The sequence below is a fragment of the Anomalospiza imberbis genome, chromosome 22 (genome assembly GCF_031753505.1).
Source record: "Anomalospiza imberbis isolate Cuckoo-Finch-1a 21T00152 chromosome 22, ASM3175350v1, whole genome shotgun sequence".
NCBI classification, from domain to species: domain Eukaryota; kingdom Metazoa; phylum Chordata; class Aves; order Passeriformes; family Viduidae; genus Anomalospiza; species Anomalospiza imberbis.
Window position 1 is genome coordinate 8,392,950 of NC_089702.1, and position 13,902 is coordinate 8,406,851.

General features: G+C 70.5%; 2 protein-coding genes across 2 annotated transcripts; both read right to left on the reverse strand.

The window, feature by feature from the left end:
* Positions 1–337: 337 nt before the first annotated feature.
* Positions 338–6,360, reverse strand: TSFM (Ts translation elongation factor, mitochondrial). Its single transcript, XM_068212631.1, has 6 exons — positions 6,237–6,360; positions 5,223–5,354; positions 3,508–3,636; positions 3,319–3,426; positions 2,352–2,436; positions 338–800 (listed from the first exon to the last, which is right to left on the reverse strand). The coding sequence occupies exons 1-6, from the start codon at positions 6,276–6,278 to the stop codon at positions 370–372; spliced, it is 927 nt and encodes a 308-aa protein (XP_068068732.1). The 5' UTR covers positions 6,279–6,360; the 3' UTR covers positions 338–369.
* An 805-nt stretch (positions 6,361–7,165) lies between these two features.
* Positions 7,166–10,066, reverse strand: EEF1AKMT3 (EEF1A lysine methyltransferase 3). The gene is made up of 3 exons (XM_068212633.1): positions 9,662–10,066; positions 8,942–9,053; positions 7,166–7,614 (listed from the first exon to the last, which is right to left on the reverse strand). Exons 1-3 carry the CDS (start codon positions 9,941–9,943, stop codon positions 7,166–7,168), a joined length of 843 nt encoding a protein of 280 aa, XP_068068734.1. The 5' UTR covers positions 9,944–10,066.
* Between the last annotated feature and the right edge of the window lie 3,836 nt (positions 10,067–13,902).

Below are 13,902 nucleotides of genomic sequence, written 5' to 3' on the forward strand. Positions count from 1 at the left end.
CTGCCCCCACCCCAGTGGGGTTTGGGGGTTTTTGGGGTCAGGAGCCCCTTTTTGTGTGGATTTCAGAACCTGCAGGAGAGGGGGGGGGGGGTCCCTGGGGGAGCTCGGAGGGGGCAGGAGGGGATTGGGGGTGCAGGGGGGGGGTTGGGGAGCATTTCCTGGGGGAGGGGCAGGGTAAGGGATGTTGGGGTCCCCCTTCTCCTCCCAAGAGAACACCTGGGCTGGTTCTTCTGCACCTTTATTCAGCCTCATCCCCAAACCCGGGGGGAGGCTCACGCTGCCCCAGCCTGGCGTGGGGTGCACAGGGAAGTGGGGGGGTGTGTGTGTGTGTGTCCCCCCAGGGGCTGGACCCCCCCTGAGCCATGGCCCTCAGGCTGGGGGGGCAGAGGGCTCGGGGGGGCACTCCTGGGGGGGCTCCTCCCCGCACTGGAAGCGCAGGAAGTCCCAGACCTGGAGCCCTCCACGGTCCCGCAGGTACCGGCCCAGGGGCACCCCCGGCTCCAGGAGGGTCCCCTGTGCCAGCAGCCGCGTCTCCGTGTCCCCCCCCAGCTCGTCCTCGGGGGTGCCCAGGGCGGTGGGGGCCATGCCCACCACGTGCTGGGCCACCCTGCGCCCCAGCTCCTGCAGCTCGGGCGAGGGGGGCCCCGGGCCCGGCCCCCCGCAGGCCACCAGCGCCCCGTAGGTGCCCATGGCCACGGCGGGCCCCGGGGGCACCCAGCCGTGAGCGTAGGTGGCCACGAAGCCACCGGGGGCCCGGAGCCACCCGGCCCGGCGCAGGGCCAGGCGCTCGCCCAGGCGGCCTGGGGGGGACAGAGGAAGGGGTGGGGGTCACCATCAGCACCCCCAAAAATGGATTGGGGGGCGGTCATGGACTACTCCAAGAGAGCAGAACCCCCTGAAAAGGGTCCTGGACCACCCTGCCCCAGCCCAGAGCTCCCCCAGGAAACACCCCGGGGTTCCGCCCTGCCCAGAGCCTGGCTGGGACCGGCACTGCGGGCACTGGGGCAGGCACTGGGGTCACTGGGGGCACTGGGACAGGGACTGGAGGGACTGGGGACACTGGGGGCACTGGGGCAGGGACTGGGGGCACTGCGGGCACTGGGGCAGGGACTGGGGACACTGGGGCAGGGACTGGGGGCACTGGGGGCACTGAGGGCACTGGGACAGGGACTGGGGGCACTGGGACAGGGACTGGGGACACTGGGGGCACTGGGGCAGGGACTGGGGGCACTGGGGCAGGGACTGGGGGCACTGGGGGCACTGGGGCAGGGACTGGGGGCACTGGGACACTGGGGCAGGGACTGGGGGCACTGGGGGCACTGAGGGCACTGGGACAGGGACTGGGGGCACTGGGACAGGGACTGGGGACACTGGGGGCACTGGGGCAGGGACTGGGGGCACTGGGGCAGGGACTGGGGGCACTGGGACAGGGACTGGGGACACTGGGGCAGGGACTGGGGGCACTGGGGGCACTGAGGGCACTGGGACAGGGACTGGGGGCACTGGGGCAGGGACTGGGGGCACTGGGGGCACTGAGGGCACTGGGACAGGGACTGGGGGCACTGGGGCAGGGACTGGGGGCACTGAGGGCACTGGGACAGAGACTGGGGACACTGAGGGCACTGGGACATGGACTAGGGACACTGGGGGCACTGGGGCAGGGACTGGGGGCACTGGGACACTGGGACAGGGACTGGTGGCACTGAGGGCACTGGGACAGGGACTGGGGGCACCGGGACACTGGGACAGGGACTGGTGGCACTGAGGGCACTGGGACAGGGACTGGTGGCACTGAGGGACACTGGGACAGGGACTGGGGGCACTGGGGACACTGGGACAGGGACTGGGGGCACTGAGGGCACTGGGACAGGGACTGGGAACACTGGGGGCACTGGTGCAGGGACTGGGGGCACTGGGGGCACTGGGGCAGGGGCACTGGGACAGGGAGTGGAGACACTGAGGGCACTGGGGCAGGGGGCACTGGGACATGGACTGGGGGCACTGGGGAGGGGCACTGGGACAGGGAGCACTGAGGGCACTGGGACAGGGACTGGGAGCACTGGGGACACTGGGACAGGGACTGGTGGCACTGAGGGCACTGGGACAGGGACTGGGGGCACTGAGGGCACTGGGACAGGGACTGGTGGCACCGGGACTCTCAGGTTCTGGGGGCACTGGGGGGTTATCTGGCATCACGGGGGGTTGGGGTTCAGGAGACTTTGGGACATAAATAAAAGGACAGAAGCAAACTGGGATTGCATAGAAAGGGCACTGGGCAGACTGGGGTGGGCACAGGAGGGGCAATGGGCGCACTGGGATGTACTGGGAGGGGCACTGGGGTCCCCACTCACCCATGGCCAGTGCCAGGTGGTCGCTCAGCAGGTCACCCCCGTCCCCTGCCCGCACCTGGGCCAGCTCATCCTCTCGCAGCAGGTGCTGGGGGAAAGGGCTCAGAGGGGCACCCCACCACCCCTGCACCCCCAAACCCTGCCCCAACACCTCTGGCACCCCCAGACCCTGCCCCAACACCCCCAGGCACTCCCAAATCCTCCCCCAAACCCTGCCCCACCACCCCTGGCACCCCCAAACCCTGTCCCAACACCCCCAGGCACTCCCAAATCCTCCCCCAAACCCTGCCCCACCACCCCTGGCACCCCCAAACCCTGCCCCAACACCCCCAGGCACTCCCAAATCCTCCCCCAAACCCTGCCCCATCCCCCTGGCACCCCCAAACCCTGCCCCAACACCCCCAGGCACTCCCAAACCCTGCCCCATCCCCCCTGGCACCCCCAAAACCCTGCCCCAACACCTCTGGCACCCCCAAACCCTGCCCCAACACCCCTGGCACCCCCAAACCCTGCCCCAACACCCCCAGGCACTCCCCAATCCTCCCCCAAACCCTGCCCCACCACCCCTGGCACCCCCAAACCCTGCCCCACCACCCCCAGGCACTCCCCAATCCTCCCGCAAACCCTGCCCCACCACCCCTGGCACCCCCAAACCCTGCCCCAACACCCCCAGGCACTCCCAAACCCTGCCCCATCCCCCCTGGCACCCCCAAACCCTGCCCCAACACCCCCAGGCACTCCCAAAACCTCCCCCAGACCCTGCCCCATCCCCCCAGGCACCCCCAAACCCTGCCCCATCCCCCCAGGCACCCCCAAACCCTGCCCCAACACCCCCAAACCCTCCCCCCTAACACCCCTGGCACCCCAGCACCCCCCAAGAACCCCACACCATCCGTGCCACCCCAACTCCCCAAACACCCCCCACACCCCAAAACGCCCCGGAACCCCAAAGCCCCCCCTGACACCCCACCTTGGTGCCCGAGGCCCCCTGGCAGTGCCCCAGGACCCCTCTGGCTGCCATCTCCACGAGCTGCTGGAAGTCGGGGGTCCGCGCCACGAAATCCGTCTCGCAGTTCACCTGGGGGAACACGGTGACCCTGGGGACACAGAGACCCCCCGGGGGGACACCGGGGACCCCCAAACCCCACCCGTCACTCACCTCCACCATGACGGCGGCCGAGCCCTCGCTCAGGACCCCCACGAGCCCCTCCCGTGCCCGGGGAGCCCCGGGGGCCGTGGCTCGGGCCCAGCCCCGGCGGCGCGACTCGGCCTCGAGCCAGGCCTCGGCCTGGGGGACACACGGGAGGGGACAGGGTCACCCCAGTGTCCCCAACACTCACAGGGCCACCCCAATGTCCCCCATCACTGACAGGGCCACCCCAGTGTCCCCCATCACTCACAGGGCCACCCCAGTGTCCCCCATCACTCACAGGGCCACCCCAGTGTCCCCAGCACTGACAGGGTCACCCCAGTGTCCCCATCCCTCACAGGGCCACCCCAATGTCCCCGTCACTCACAGGGCCACCCCAGTGTCCCCAGCACTGCCCCTTGGCCTGGGGGGGACACACAGGAGGGGACAGGGCCACCCCAGTGTCCTTGTCACTGACAGGGCCACCCCAGTGTCCCCTTCAGTGACAGGGCCACCCCAGTGTCCTCCGTCACTCACAGGGCCACCCCAGTGTCCCTGCATTGACAGGGTCACCCCAGTGTCCCCTTCAGTGACAGGGCCACCCCAGTGTCCCCAGAAGTGACAGGGCCACCCCAATGTCCCCATCACTCACAGGGTCACCCCAGTGTCCTTGTCACTCACAGGGCCACCCCAGTGTCCCCGTCACTCACAGGGCCACCCCAGTGTCCCCCATCACTCACAGGGTCACCCCAGTGTCCCCATCACTCACAGGGTCACCCCAGTGTCCCCAGCACTGACAGGGCCACCCCAATGTCCCCCATCACTGACAGGGCCACCCCAGTGTCCCCCATCACTCACAGGGTCACCCCAGTGTCCCCAGCACTGACAGGGTCACCCCAGTGTCCTTGTCACTCACAGGGCCACCCCAGTGTCCCCAGCACTGCCCCTTGGCCTGGGGGGGGACACACAGGAAGGGACAGGGCCACCCCAGTGTCCCCGGCACTGACAGGGCCACCCCAGTGTCCCCATCACTCACAGGGTCACCCCAGTGTCCCCAGCACTGACAGGGCCACCCCAATGTCCCCGTCACTCACAGGGCCACCCCAATGTCCCCATCACTCACAGGGTCACCCCAGTGTCCCCCATCACTGACAGGGCCACCCCAGTGTCCCCATCACTCACAGGGTCACCCCAGTGTCCCCATCACTCACAGGGTCACCCCAGTGTCCCCATCACTGACAGGGCCACCCCAGTGTCCCCATCACTCACAGGGTCACCCCAGTGTCCCCGTCACTCACAGGGCCACCCCAATGTCCCCAGCACTCACAGCGTCACCCCAGTGTCCCCCATCACTCACAGGGTCACCCCAGTGTCCCCATCACTGACAGGGTCACCCCAGTGTCCCCAGCACTGACAGGGCCACCCCAATGTCCCCGTCACTCACAGGGTCACCCCAATGTCCCCATCACTCACAGCGTCACCCCCAGTGTCCCCAGCACTCACCGGGTCACTGCTGGGTGTCCCCTGTGTCCCCCTCGGCCTGGGGGGCACACGGGGGGTGGCACAGAGCAGAGCCCACCCCGTGGCCGTCCCGCCCTGGCCCAGGTGCCCCAGGGACCCCCGGGGTGCCCCCTCCCCTCATTCTCCTCCCGGGACCCGTGTCCCTCCCCCCGCCCCGCCAGCCCAGGTCCCCCTCGGTCCCACGCCCGTTGCCCCCCGGTTGTCGCCCCGCCGTTGCCCCGCACCTGCCGCAGGTCGCCCCCCGCCCGCTGCAGCGCCTCCCGGCAGCGCAGCACCGGCTGCCCGGTGCGCGCCCGCAGCTCCCGCAGCTCCCGCAGCGCCGGCGGGGCCGCGCTGAACCAGCGGCCCGGGGCGGCCTGCGGGACACGGCGCTGTCACGGCAGCGGCACCCCCGGGCCGGGTCTAACCGGGGTCCCGGGGCTGCGGGATGGGGATCCCGGCATGGGGGATGGCCACCGGGGGGGGTACCGGAGAGGGGCGGGGGTCCCGGGGCTGGGGGGACCCGGGTGTCCCAGGGTTGGGGGTACCGCGGTTCCCGGTGGTCACGGGGCTGGGGGGGGTCCCGAGGTTCCCGGTAATCCCGGGGCCGGGGGGGTCCCGGAGGTCACAGGGCTGGGGGGTCCCGGTAATCCCGGGGGCTGGGGGGGGGTCCCGCGGTTCCCGGTGGTCCCGGGGCTGGGGGGGTCCCGCGGTTCCCGGTGGTCCCGGGGCTGGGGGGGGGTCCCGCGGTTCCCGGTAATCCCGGGGCTGGGGGGGGGTCCCGCGGTTCCCGGTAATCCCGGGGCTGGGGGGTCCCGCGGTTCCCGGTAATCCCGGGGTTGAGGGTCCCGCGGTTCCCGGTAATCCCGGGGCTGGGGGGTCCCGCGGTTCCCGGTAATCCCGGGGTTGAGGGTCCCGCGGTTCCCGGTAATCCCGGGGCTGGGGGGTCCCGCGGTTCCCGGTAATCCCGGGGTTGAGGGTCCCGCGGTTCCCGGTAATCCGGGGGCTGGGGGGGTCCCGCGGTTCCCGGTAATCCCGGGGCTGGGGGGGTCCCGCGGTTCCCGGTAATCCCGGGGCTGGGGGGGTCCCGCGTTTCCCGGTGGTCCCGGGGCTGGGGGGGGTCCCGCGGTTTCCCGGTGGTCCCGGGGCTGGGGGGGTCCCGCGGTTCCCGGTAATCCCGGGGCTGGGGGCGGTCCCGCGGTTCCCGGTGGTCCCGGGGCTGGGGTGGTCCCGCGGTTCCCGGTGGTCCCGGGGCTCACCCGCGCCGCGCCCCCGAGCGCGCCCAGCGCCGCGCGCTGCATCCCGGCCTGCCCGCGGCGCGCCGCGTGACGTCACGCCACGCCGGGCCGTGACGAGCCCGCGCTACGGGCGCCGGGAAGGGTCAGGACGCGGGGGTGCGATTGGCTGCCGCGCGGTGTGACGTCACGCGCGGGCGCCGCGGGATTGGCTGAGGGGGAATTTTGGGAGGGGGCAGCTCGAAGTGCCCGGCCCGAACCCCCCCCGCACCCGAGAGACCCCTGGCCCCCACAGACCCCCACGGACCCCAGACCCCTCCGCACCCGAGAGACCCCCGACCCTCACAGACTCCCCCAAACCTCACAGACCCCCCCCCGCACCCCAGAGACCCCCGACCCTTACAGACCCCCCCCAAACCTCACAGACCCCCCCCGCACCCAGAGACCCCCGACCCTTACAGACCCCCCCCCACCCTCATAGACCCCCGACCCTCACAGACCCTCAGACCCCCCCACCTCACAAAAACCCCCGCACCCGAGAGACCCCTGACCCTCACAGACCCCCTCCCCCCCATAGACCCCCGACCCTCACAGACCCCAGACCCTCAGACCCCCCCCACCACCCTTATAGACCCCAGACCCTCACAAACCCCCCCAACCTCACGGACCCCAGACCCTCACAAAGCCCCCCAGCCTCACGGACCCCAGACCCTCACAAAGCCCCCCAGCCTCAGGGACCCCAGACCCTCAACAACCCCTCCAACCTCACGGACCCCAGACCCTCACAAGCCCCCCCAGCTTCACGGACCCCAGACCCTCACAAGCCCCCCCAGCCTCATGGACCCCAGCCCCTCACAAGCCCCCCCAGCCTCAGAGACCCCAGCCCCGCAGCCCCCCCCAAAGCCCCGCAGCCCCCCGGCTCACACACGGCGCCTGAACGGAACCCCTCGGGATCATTTAATCCCCGTACGGGGCCCCGGGCCGGGCCTGCCCTGCTCCGCCGGGGCTCCCGCTGCCTCCCGCGGGGTCACCGCGTAGATCTCGATGTCCCGCTCGGGCTCCCGCCGCAGCAGCCGCACCCCGAAGAACGGGGGCAGCACCTGCCGGAAGAACCGGGAGGCACCGGCGTCGCCGCCGCGCAGGCGGGCGCTGAGCAGCGCCTGGGCCGGGGGCACCACCAGGTGCCGGAGGGTGCCCAGGAGCGGGGCGAAGGCGCGGGGGTCGTACACGATGTCGGAGCCCAGGATGAGGTGGAATTTGGGGGGGAAGCGGCGCTGGTCGCGCCCCCAGCGCAGCGCCCGCACCCGCGGCGCCGCCGCCGCGCTCCCCGGAAAGTTCCGCCGCGCGTTCTCCCGCAGCTGCGGCAGCGCCGGCGGGCGGTCCGTGAGCGTCACCTCGGCCCCTGCGGAGCAGCGCGGCCGTCAGCGCGGCACAGCCCACCCCCCAGTAACCCCCCGCACCCCAATTCACCGTGGGTCAGCGTGTGGGTCACCCCCTCGGACCTCCCACCCCAAAGTCCCAGTAAAACTTCCCCATATCCCATAAAAGCCCGAGTCACAGTGAGGAGCACCCCCTGGGACCCCCCACCCCAAAATCCCAAAAAATCCCGAGTCACAGTGAGGAAGACCCCCTGGGACCCCCCACCCCAAAATCCCGAAGAAATCCCCCCCACATGCCATAAAACCCCGAGCCACAGTGAGGAGCACCCCCTGGGACCCCCCACCCCAAAAGACAGCCCCTTGGACCCCACACCCCAAAATCCCAGTAAAACCTCATCCACATCCCAAAAAACCCTGAGTCACAGTGAGGAACACCCCCTGGGACCCCCCACCCCAAAATCCCAACGAAATCCCCCCCACATCCCATAAAACCCTGAGTCACAGTGAGGAACAGCCCCTCGGACCCTGCACCCCCGGCAGGAACACCCCCAGCACCCCCACCCCAAAATCCCAAAAAACCCTGAGTCACAGTGAGGAACACCCCCTGGCACCCCCCACCCCAAAATCCCAATAAAACCCCCTGAGCCACAGTCAGGAACACCCCCTGGGACCCCCCAACCCAAAATCCCATAAAACCCCGAGCCACAGTCAGGAACACCCCCTGGGACCCCCCACCCCAAAATCCCAATAAAACCCCCTGAGCCACAGTCAGGAACACCCCCTGGGACCCCCCAACCCAAAATCCCATAAAACCCCGAGCCACAGTCAGGAATACTCCCTGGGACCCCGCACCCCAAAATCCCAATAAAACCCCCTGAGCCACAGTCAGGAACACCCCCTGGGACCCCCCACCCCAAAATCCCAATAAAACCCCCTGAGCCACAGTGAGGAACACCCCCTGGGACCCCGCACCCCAAAATCCCAATAAAACCCCCTGAGCCACAGTGAGGAACACCCCCTGGGAACCCCCACCCCAAAATCCCAGTACCCCCCTCCCATATCCCGAAAATCCCCGGGTCAGAGTGAGGGGTCACCCCCACTGGATCTCCCCAAATCCTCCCCGACCCCAATAAACCCCGAGTCCAAAGTGGGGGGCTGTAACCACCCGAGGGTCCCCAGATCCCGATAAACCCCAGGGCTGCTCGCAGCAGTTTCCAATTCTGTCCTGGGTGGGGGAACAGGGATCCCCCCCAACCCACGGGTGTCCCACCCCGGCCCCACAAGTGTCCCCACCCTTCCCACAGCGCCACGAGTGTCCCCCCCCAGTCCCCCGAGTGTCCCCCCCCGCACCCAGCATGGCAGCGAAGATGCCCACGATGCCGGTACCGGCGCCCAGCTCCAGAACCCGCCGCCCCGCCAGCTCCAGGTTCTGCTCGCCCAGGAAGCGGCACAGGGACAGGGCCTGGGGGGCACAGAGCGGGGGCTGGGCTGCGGCACTGCGGGGGGACCCATCCCCTTCCCCCGCGGGTCCGCGGGGACACCCCCAAACCCCAAAGCCCCTCCACCGCTTCTTCTTGTGCCCCCAGGGTCATCCCCACCCCCAGTGATCGCCCCCGCGGTGCCCCCGGGAGTGGCCAGCACGGCCCGGGATGCCCAGGACACCTCACTCCCCGGCAGCCCCTCAGGGTGCCCATTCCCGGTGCTCCCGGTGCCCCCACCCCCTCCGGTGTTCCCCGTTCTCTCGAGGTCCCCCCATGACTCCCCAGTCACGCGTTGCTCCCGGTGCCCACCGCGATGTCACAACCCCTCACCCCCAGGTACCCCCGTTCTCTCGGGGTCCCCCATCGCCCATCCCTCCCGCCACCCCCGAGGTGTCGCGTGTGTCCCACCCGGGATCCCCCGCCACCCCATCCCCCCGCGCCATCACTCCCGGTACGCCGGGGATGTCACCTCCCCCTTCCCGGTGTCCCCGATATCCCCATACCCTCGGGATCCCCCGGCATTCCCCATCACCCGGTGTCCCCCGGGATGTCACGTACAGCCCCGTGCCCCCCCCCCGGTGCCGCTCACCGCCTCCCAGACGGCCCCGGCGGGCCCGAGCCGCGGCCCGTGGTGCTCCGCGATGTGCAGGACGCGCCCGCACAGCCTGAACCGGCGCCGCTCCGGGAAGAACTCGGCGAAGAGCTCGGGGTCGCGGGGGAACACGGCCCGCAGCGCCGCTTCTGCTTCTTCTCCTTGCTCCTCTTCCTCTTCCTCTTCCTCTTCCTCTTCCTCTTCCTCTTCCTCTTCCCCGTTCTCTTCCTCGGCCTCCTGCAGCCCCCCGGTCCCCACGTGGCACCCGGGCGCCGCCATCGTGAAAGGGGCGGGGCCGGGTCGAGCCCCCCGAACATGATTGGCCGGTTCCGGTTAAGCCACGCCTCCTCCGCAGGTGATGGGGCTCCGCCCACGGCGCGCGCTCTGTCCCGGCCCGCGGTCCCGGGGGAGGTCCGGTGTGCCCCGGTGACCCCGGTGTCCCCCGGTGTCCCCCCGATGTCCCCCGGTGTCCCCTTTCCCATCCCGGTGTCCCCCGCTGTCCCCTTTCCCATCCCGGTGTCCCCCGGTGTCCCCCGGTGTCCCCTTTCCCATCCCGGTGTCCCCCGCTGTCCCCTTTCCCATCCGGTGTTCCCCGGTGTCCCCCGCTGTCCCCTTTCCCATCCCGGTGTCCCCCCGGTGTCCCCTGCCCCACCCCCATGTCCCATCCTGTATCCCCGTGTCCCCTGCTGGGTCCCTGCTGTCCCTTGACCTGTCCCTTCCCTATCCCGGTGTCCCCTCACGTCCCTTGGTGTCCCCTGCCCTGTCACCCTGTCCCCTTCTCCATCCCAGCATCCCCCGGTGTCCCCAGTGTCGCCTGCCCATGCCAGTGCCAGGGGTGCCTCCTAATGTCCCCTGCGCCACCCCTGGTGTCCCCAAGCCAGTCCCAGGCGTTCCTTGCCCATTCCCGTGTCCCCTCTCTGCTCGCAGGGTGAGCAGAGCCCGGTCCCGGTGTCCCCTGCCCCATCCTGGTGTCCCCTGCCCCATCCCGGTGTCCCCTGTCCCATCCCGGTGTCCCCTGTCTCATCCCGGTGTCCCCTTGCCCCACCCCGGTGTCCCCTGTCCCATCCGGTGTCCCCTGTCTCATCCTGGTGTCCCCTGTCCTATCCCACTGTCCCCTGCCCCATCCCGGTGTCCCCTGTCTCATCCCGGTGTCCCTGCCCTATCCCACTGTCCCCTGTCTCATCCTGTTGTCCCCTGCCCCATCCCGGTGTCCCCTGTCTCATCCCGGTGTCCCCTGCCCCATCCCGGTGTCCCCTGCCCCATCCCAGTGTCCCCTGCCCCATCCCGGTGTCCCCTGTCTCAATCCCGGTGTCCCCTGTCTCATCCTGTTGTCCCCTGCCCTATCCCACTGTCCCCTGTCTCATCCCGGTGTCCCCTGTCCTATCCCACTGTCCCCTGTCTCATCCCGGTGTCCCCTGCCCTATCCCGCTGTCCCCCTGCCCCATCCCACTGTCCCCTGTCTCATCCCGGTGTCCCCTGTCTCATCCCGGTGTCCCTGCCCTATCCCACTGTCCCCTGTCTCATCCTGTTGTCCCCTGTCTCATCCTGGTGTCCCCTGCCCCATCCCGGTGTCCCCTGCCCCATCCCACTGTCCCCTGTCTCATCCTGGTGTCCCCTGCCCCATCCTGGTGTCCCCCTGCCCCATCCCGGTGTCCCCTGCCCTATCCCACTGTCCCCTGTCTCATCCTGGTGTCCCCTGCCCCATCCTGGTGTCCCCTGCCCCATCCCGGTGTCCCCTGTCTCATCCCGGTGTCCCTGCCCCATCCCACTGTCCCCTCCCCCCATGCCCTTGGTGGCTGCCCTGTCCCCAGTGTCCCCAGGCCATCCCGGTGTCCCCTGTCCTGCTCCATCCCTGGTGTCCCCTTGTGTCCCCATCCCTGTCCCCAGTGTCACCCCAGCAGTCCCTCCAGGGGTTCCTTCCAATGCCACCACCTGTCCCATCAACACCAGTGCCACCAGTGCCACCAGTGCCACCGGTATCACCACAGCCCTGGGGCCCTGATGTCACTGATGCCAGTGCCCTCGGTTCCTCCGTCCGTGTCCCTGTCCCAGCCGTGTCCCCAACCCCCGTGTTCCTGTCCCACCCGTGTCCTCAGTCCCTGTGTCCCTGTTCCCCTGGTGTCCCTGCCCCCTGCTATTCCCTCATCCCGGTGTCCCCAGCCCTGGTGGCCTTGCCCATGGTGTACCTGGCCCCATGTCCCTCATCCTGATGTCCCTGCTGCCCCCTCCCTGTCCTTGCTGTCCCCGTGTCCCTCACCCGTGTCCCCCTGCCCCGGCTCACCCCTGTCCCTGTCCTGCTGTCCCTGGCCTGGGAGGGGGACACGGTGCCAAACGCCCACCCCCCGTGCCACCCCTCGCAGTGTCACCCCTCCGATGCCATCTCCCCCTCGTGCCCTCGCAGTGCCACCGTGCGGGTGTCACATTCCTGTCCCCGGTGCCACCATGCGCGGTGTCACACACCCGCCCCCGGTGCCACCCGAGCCGGGCTCCCCGGGCTCCCCGGTGACCGGGGCGGGGTGGGGGTGAAGGGGTGGCCCCGGGGGTAATGAACAACCCGTCCTGCCCCCCCCCGGGTGCCCCCCGGGTCCCCCGCGTGTGGCCTCCGTGTCCCCCCCGGCCCCCCCGGGACCCCCCGCAGCCGCGTCACCGCCTGCGTCACCGGGTTAATGTGCCCCGGGGGACACCGGCGGGGCGGCGCTGGGGCAGGGCGCCCTGGCGGGGGGTCAGAGCGCCCGGGGGGGGCGGGGGGCAGGGCACCCGGGGGGGTCGCGGCGCTGGGGGAGGGGTCGGTCCCCCCCCCGTCCCCCTGTGCCCCGGCCCGGGACCCCCGCCCGGAGCCGTTCCGGGAAGCCGCGGAGGGACCGGCCGGGACGGGAAGGGACGGGCGGCTCCGGCCCCACATTGCTCAACCCCCCCCCCCCCCGACACCCCCGGGGGTTCCCGGAGCTCGCCCCCGGCCTGGCCGCAGCCGAATTCCCCAAACGGCCCCGAGCGGGAAGAGCCCGCGGAACGGGGGGGGAACTGGGAGCACTGGGGGCACTGGGAGCACTGGGGGCCTGGGGAGGGACTGGGGGCACTGGGAGCACTGGGGGGAACTGGGAGCACTGGGGGGCACTGGGGGCACTGGGGGAACTGGGGAGGGACTGGGGGGAACTGGGAGCACTGGGGGGCCTGGGGGAACTGGGGGCACTGGGGGCACTGGGAGCACTGGGGGACCTGGGGAGGAACTGGGGGAACTGGGAGAACTGGGGGGAACTGGGAGCACTGGGGGACCTGGGGAGGGACTGGGGGGAACTGGGAGCACTGGGGGGCCTGGGGAGGGACTGGGGGAACTGGGAGAACTGGGGGGACTGGTGACTGACGGCACTGGGGGGGGGATGCTGGGGGGCGCCAGGGGGCACTGGGACCACAGGATCAGCGGGAGGAACTGGGAGCACTGGGGAGGGGCACTGGGAACACTGGGGGGCACTGGGGGGCACTGGGGTACACTAAGGGGCATTGGGGGGCACTGGGAGCACTGGGGGGCACTGGGGGACACAAAGGGGCACTGGGGGGCACTGGGAGCACTGGGGCACTGGGGGGCACTGGGGACACTGGGAACACTGGGGACACTGGGGGGCACTGGCGGCACTGGGGGCACTGGGAGCACTGGGGGGCACTGGGGAGCACTGGGGGGCACTGGGAGCACTGGGGGGCACTGGGAACACTGGGAGCACTGGGAGCACTGGGGGGCATTGGGGAGCACTGGGAGCACTGGGGGGCACTGGGAGCACTGGGGGCACTGGGGGGCACTGGGAGCACTGGGGGGCACTGGGAGCACTGGGGGGCACTGGCGGCATGGGGAGCACTGGGGGGCACTGGGAGCACTGGGAGCACTGGGGACACTGGGAGCACTGGGGGGCACTGGGAGCACTGGGGGGCACTGGGAACACTGGGGGGCACTGGGGGGCACTGGGAGCACTGGGGGCACTGGGGAGCACTGGGGGGCACTGGGGGACACAAAGGGGCACTGGGGGGCACTGGGGGCACTGGGGGGCACTGGGGACACTGGGAACACTGGGGACACTGGGGGGCACTGGCGGCACTGGGAGCACTGGGAGCACTGGGAGCACTGGGGACACTGGGAGCACTGGGGGCACTGGGAACACTGGGGGGCACTGGGGGGCACTGGGAGCACTGGGGGGCACTGGGGAGCACTGGGGGGCACTGGGAGCACTGGGGACACTGGGGGGCACTGG

Excerpts from the sequence above, each read along its gene's own strand:
- TSFM (XM_068212631.1), bottom strand. The coding sequence starts at position 6,278 with ATGCAGCGCGCGGCGCTGGGCGCGCTCGGGGGCGCGGCGCGG. Across the intron at positions 5,355-6,236 it reads CGCTCGGGGGCGCGGCGCGG|GCCGCCCCGGGCCGCTGGTT; the intron begins GTGAGCCCCGGG and ends CGTGTCCCGCAG. Across the intron at positions 2,437-3,318 it reads AGGGGGCCTCGGGCACCAAG|CACCTGCTGCGAGAGGATGA; the intron begins GTGGGGTGTCAG and ends CCTTTCCCCCAG.
- EEF1AKMT3 (XM_068212633.1), bottom strand. The coding sequence starts at position 9,943 with ATGGCGGCGCCCGGGTGCCACGTGGGGACCGGGGGGCTGCAGGAGGCC. Across the intron at positions 9,054-9,661 it reads CCGGGGCCGTCTGGGAGGCG|GCCCTGTCCCTGTGCCGCTT; the intron begins GTGAGCGGCACC and ends TGTGCCCCCCAG. Across the intron at positions 7,615-8,941 it reads CATCTTCGCTGCCATGCTGG|GGGCCGAGGTGACGCTCACG; the intron begins GTGCGGGGGGGG and ends GCTGCTCCGCAG.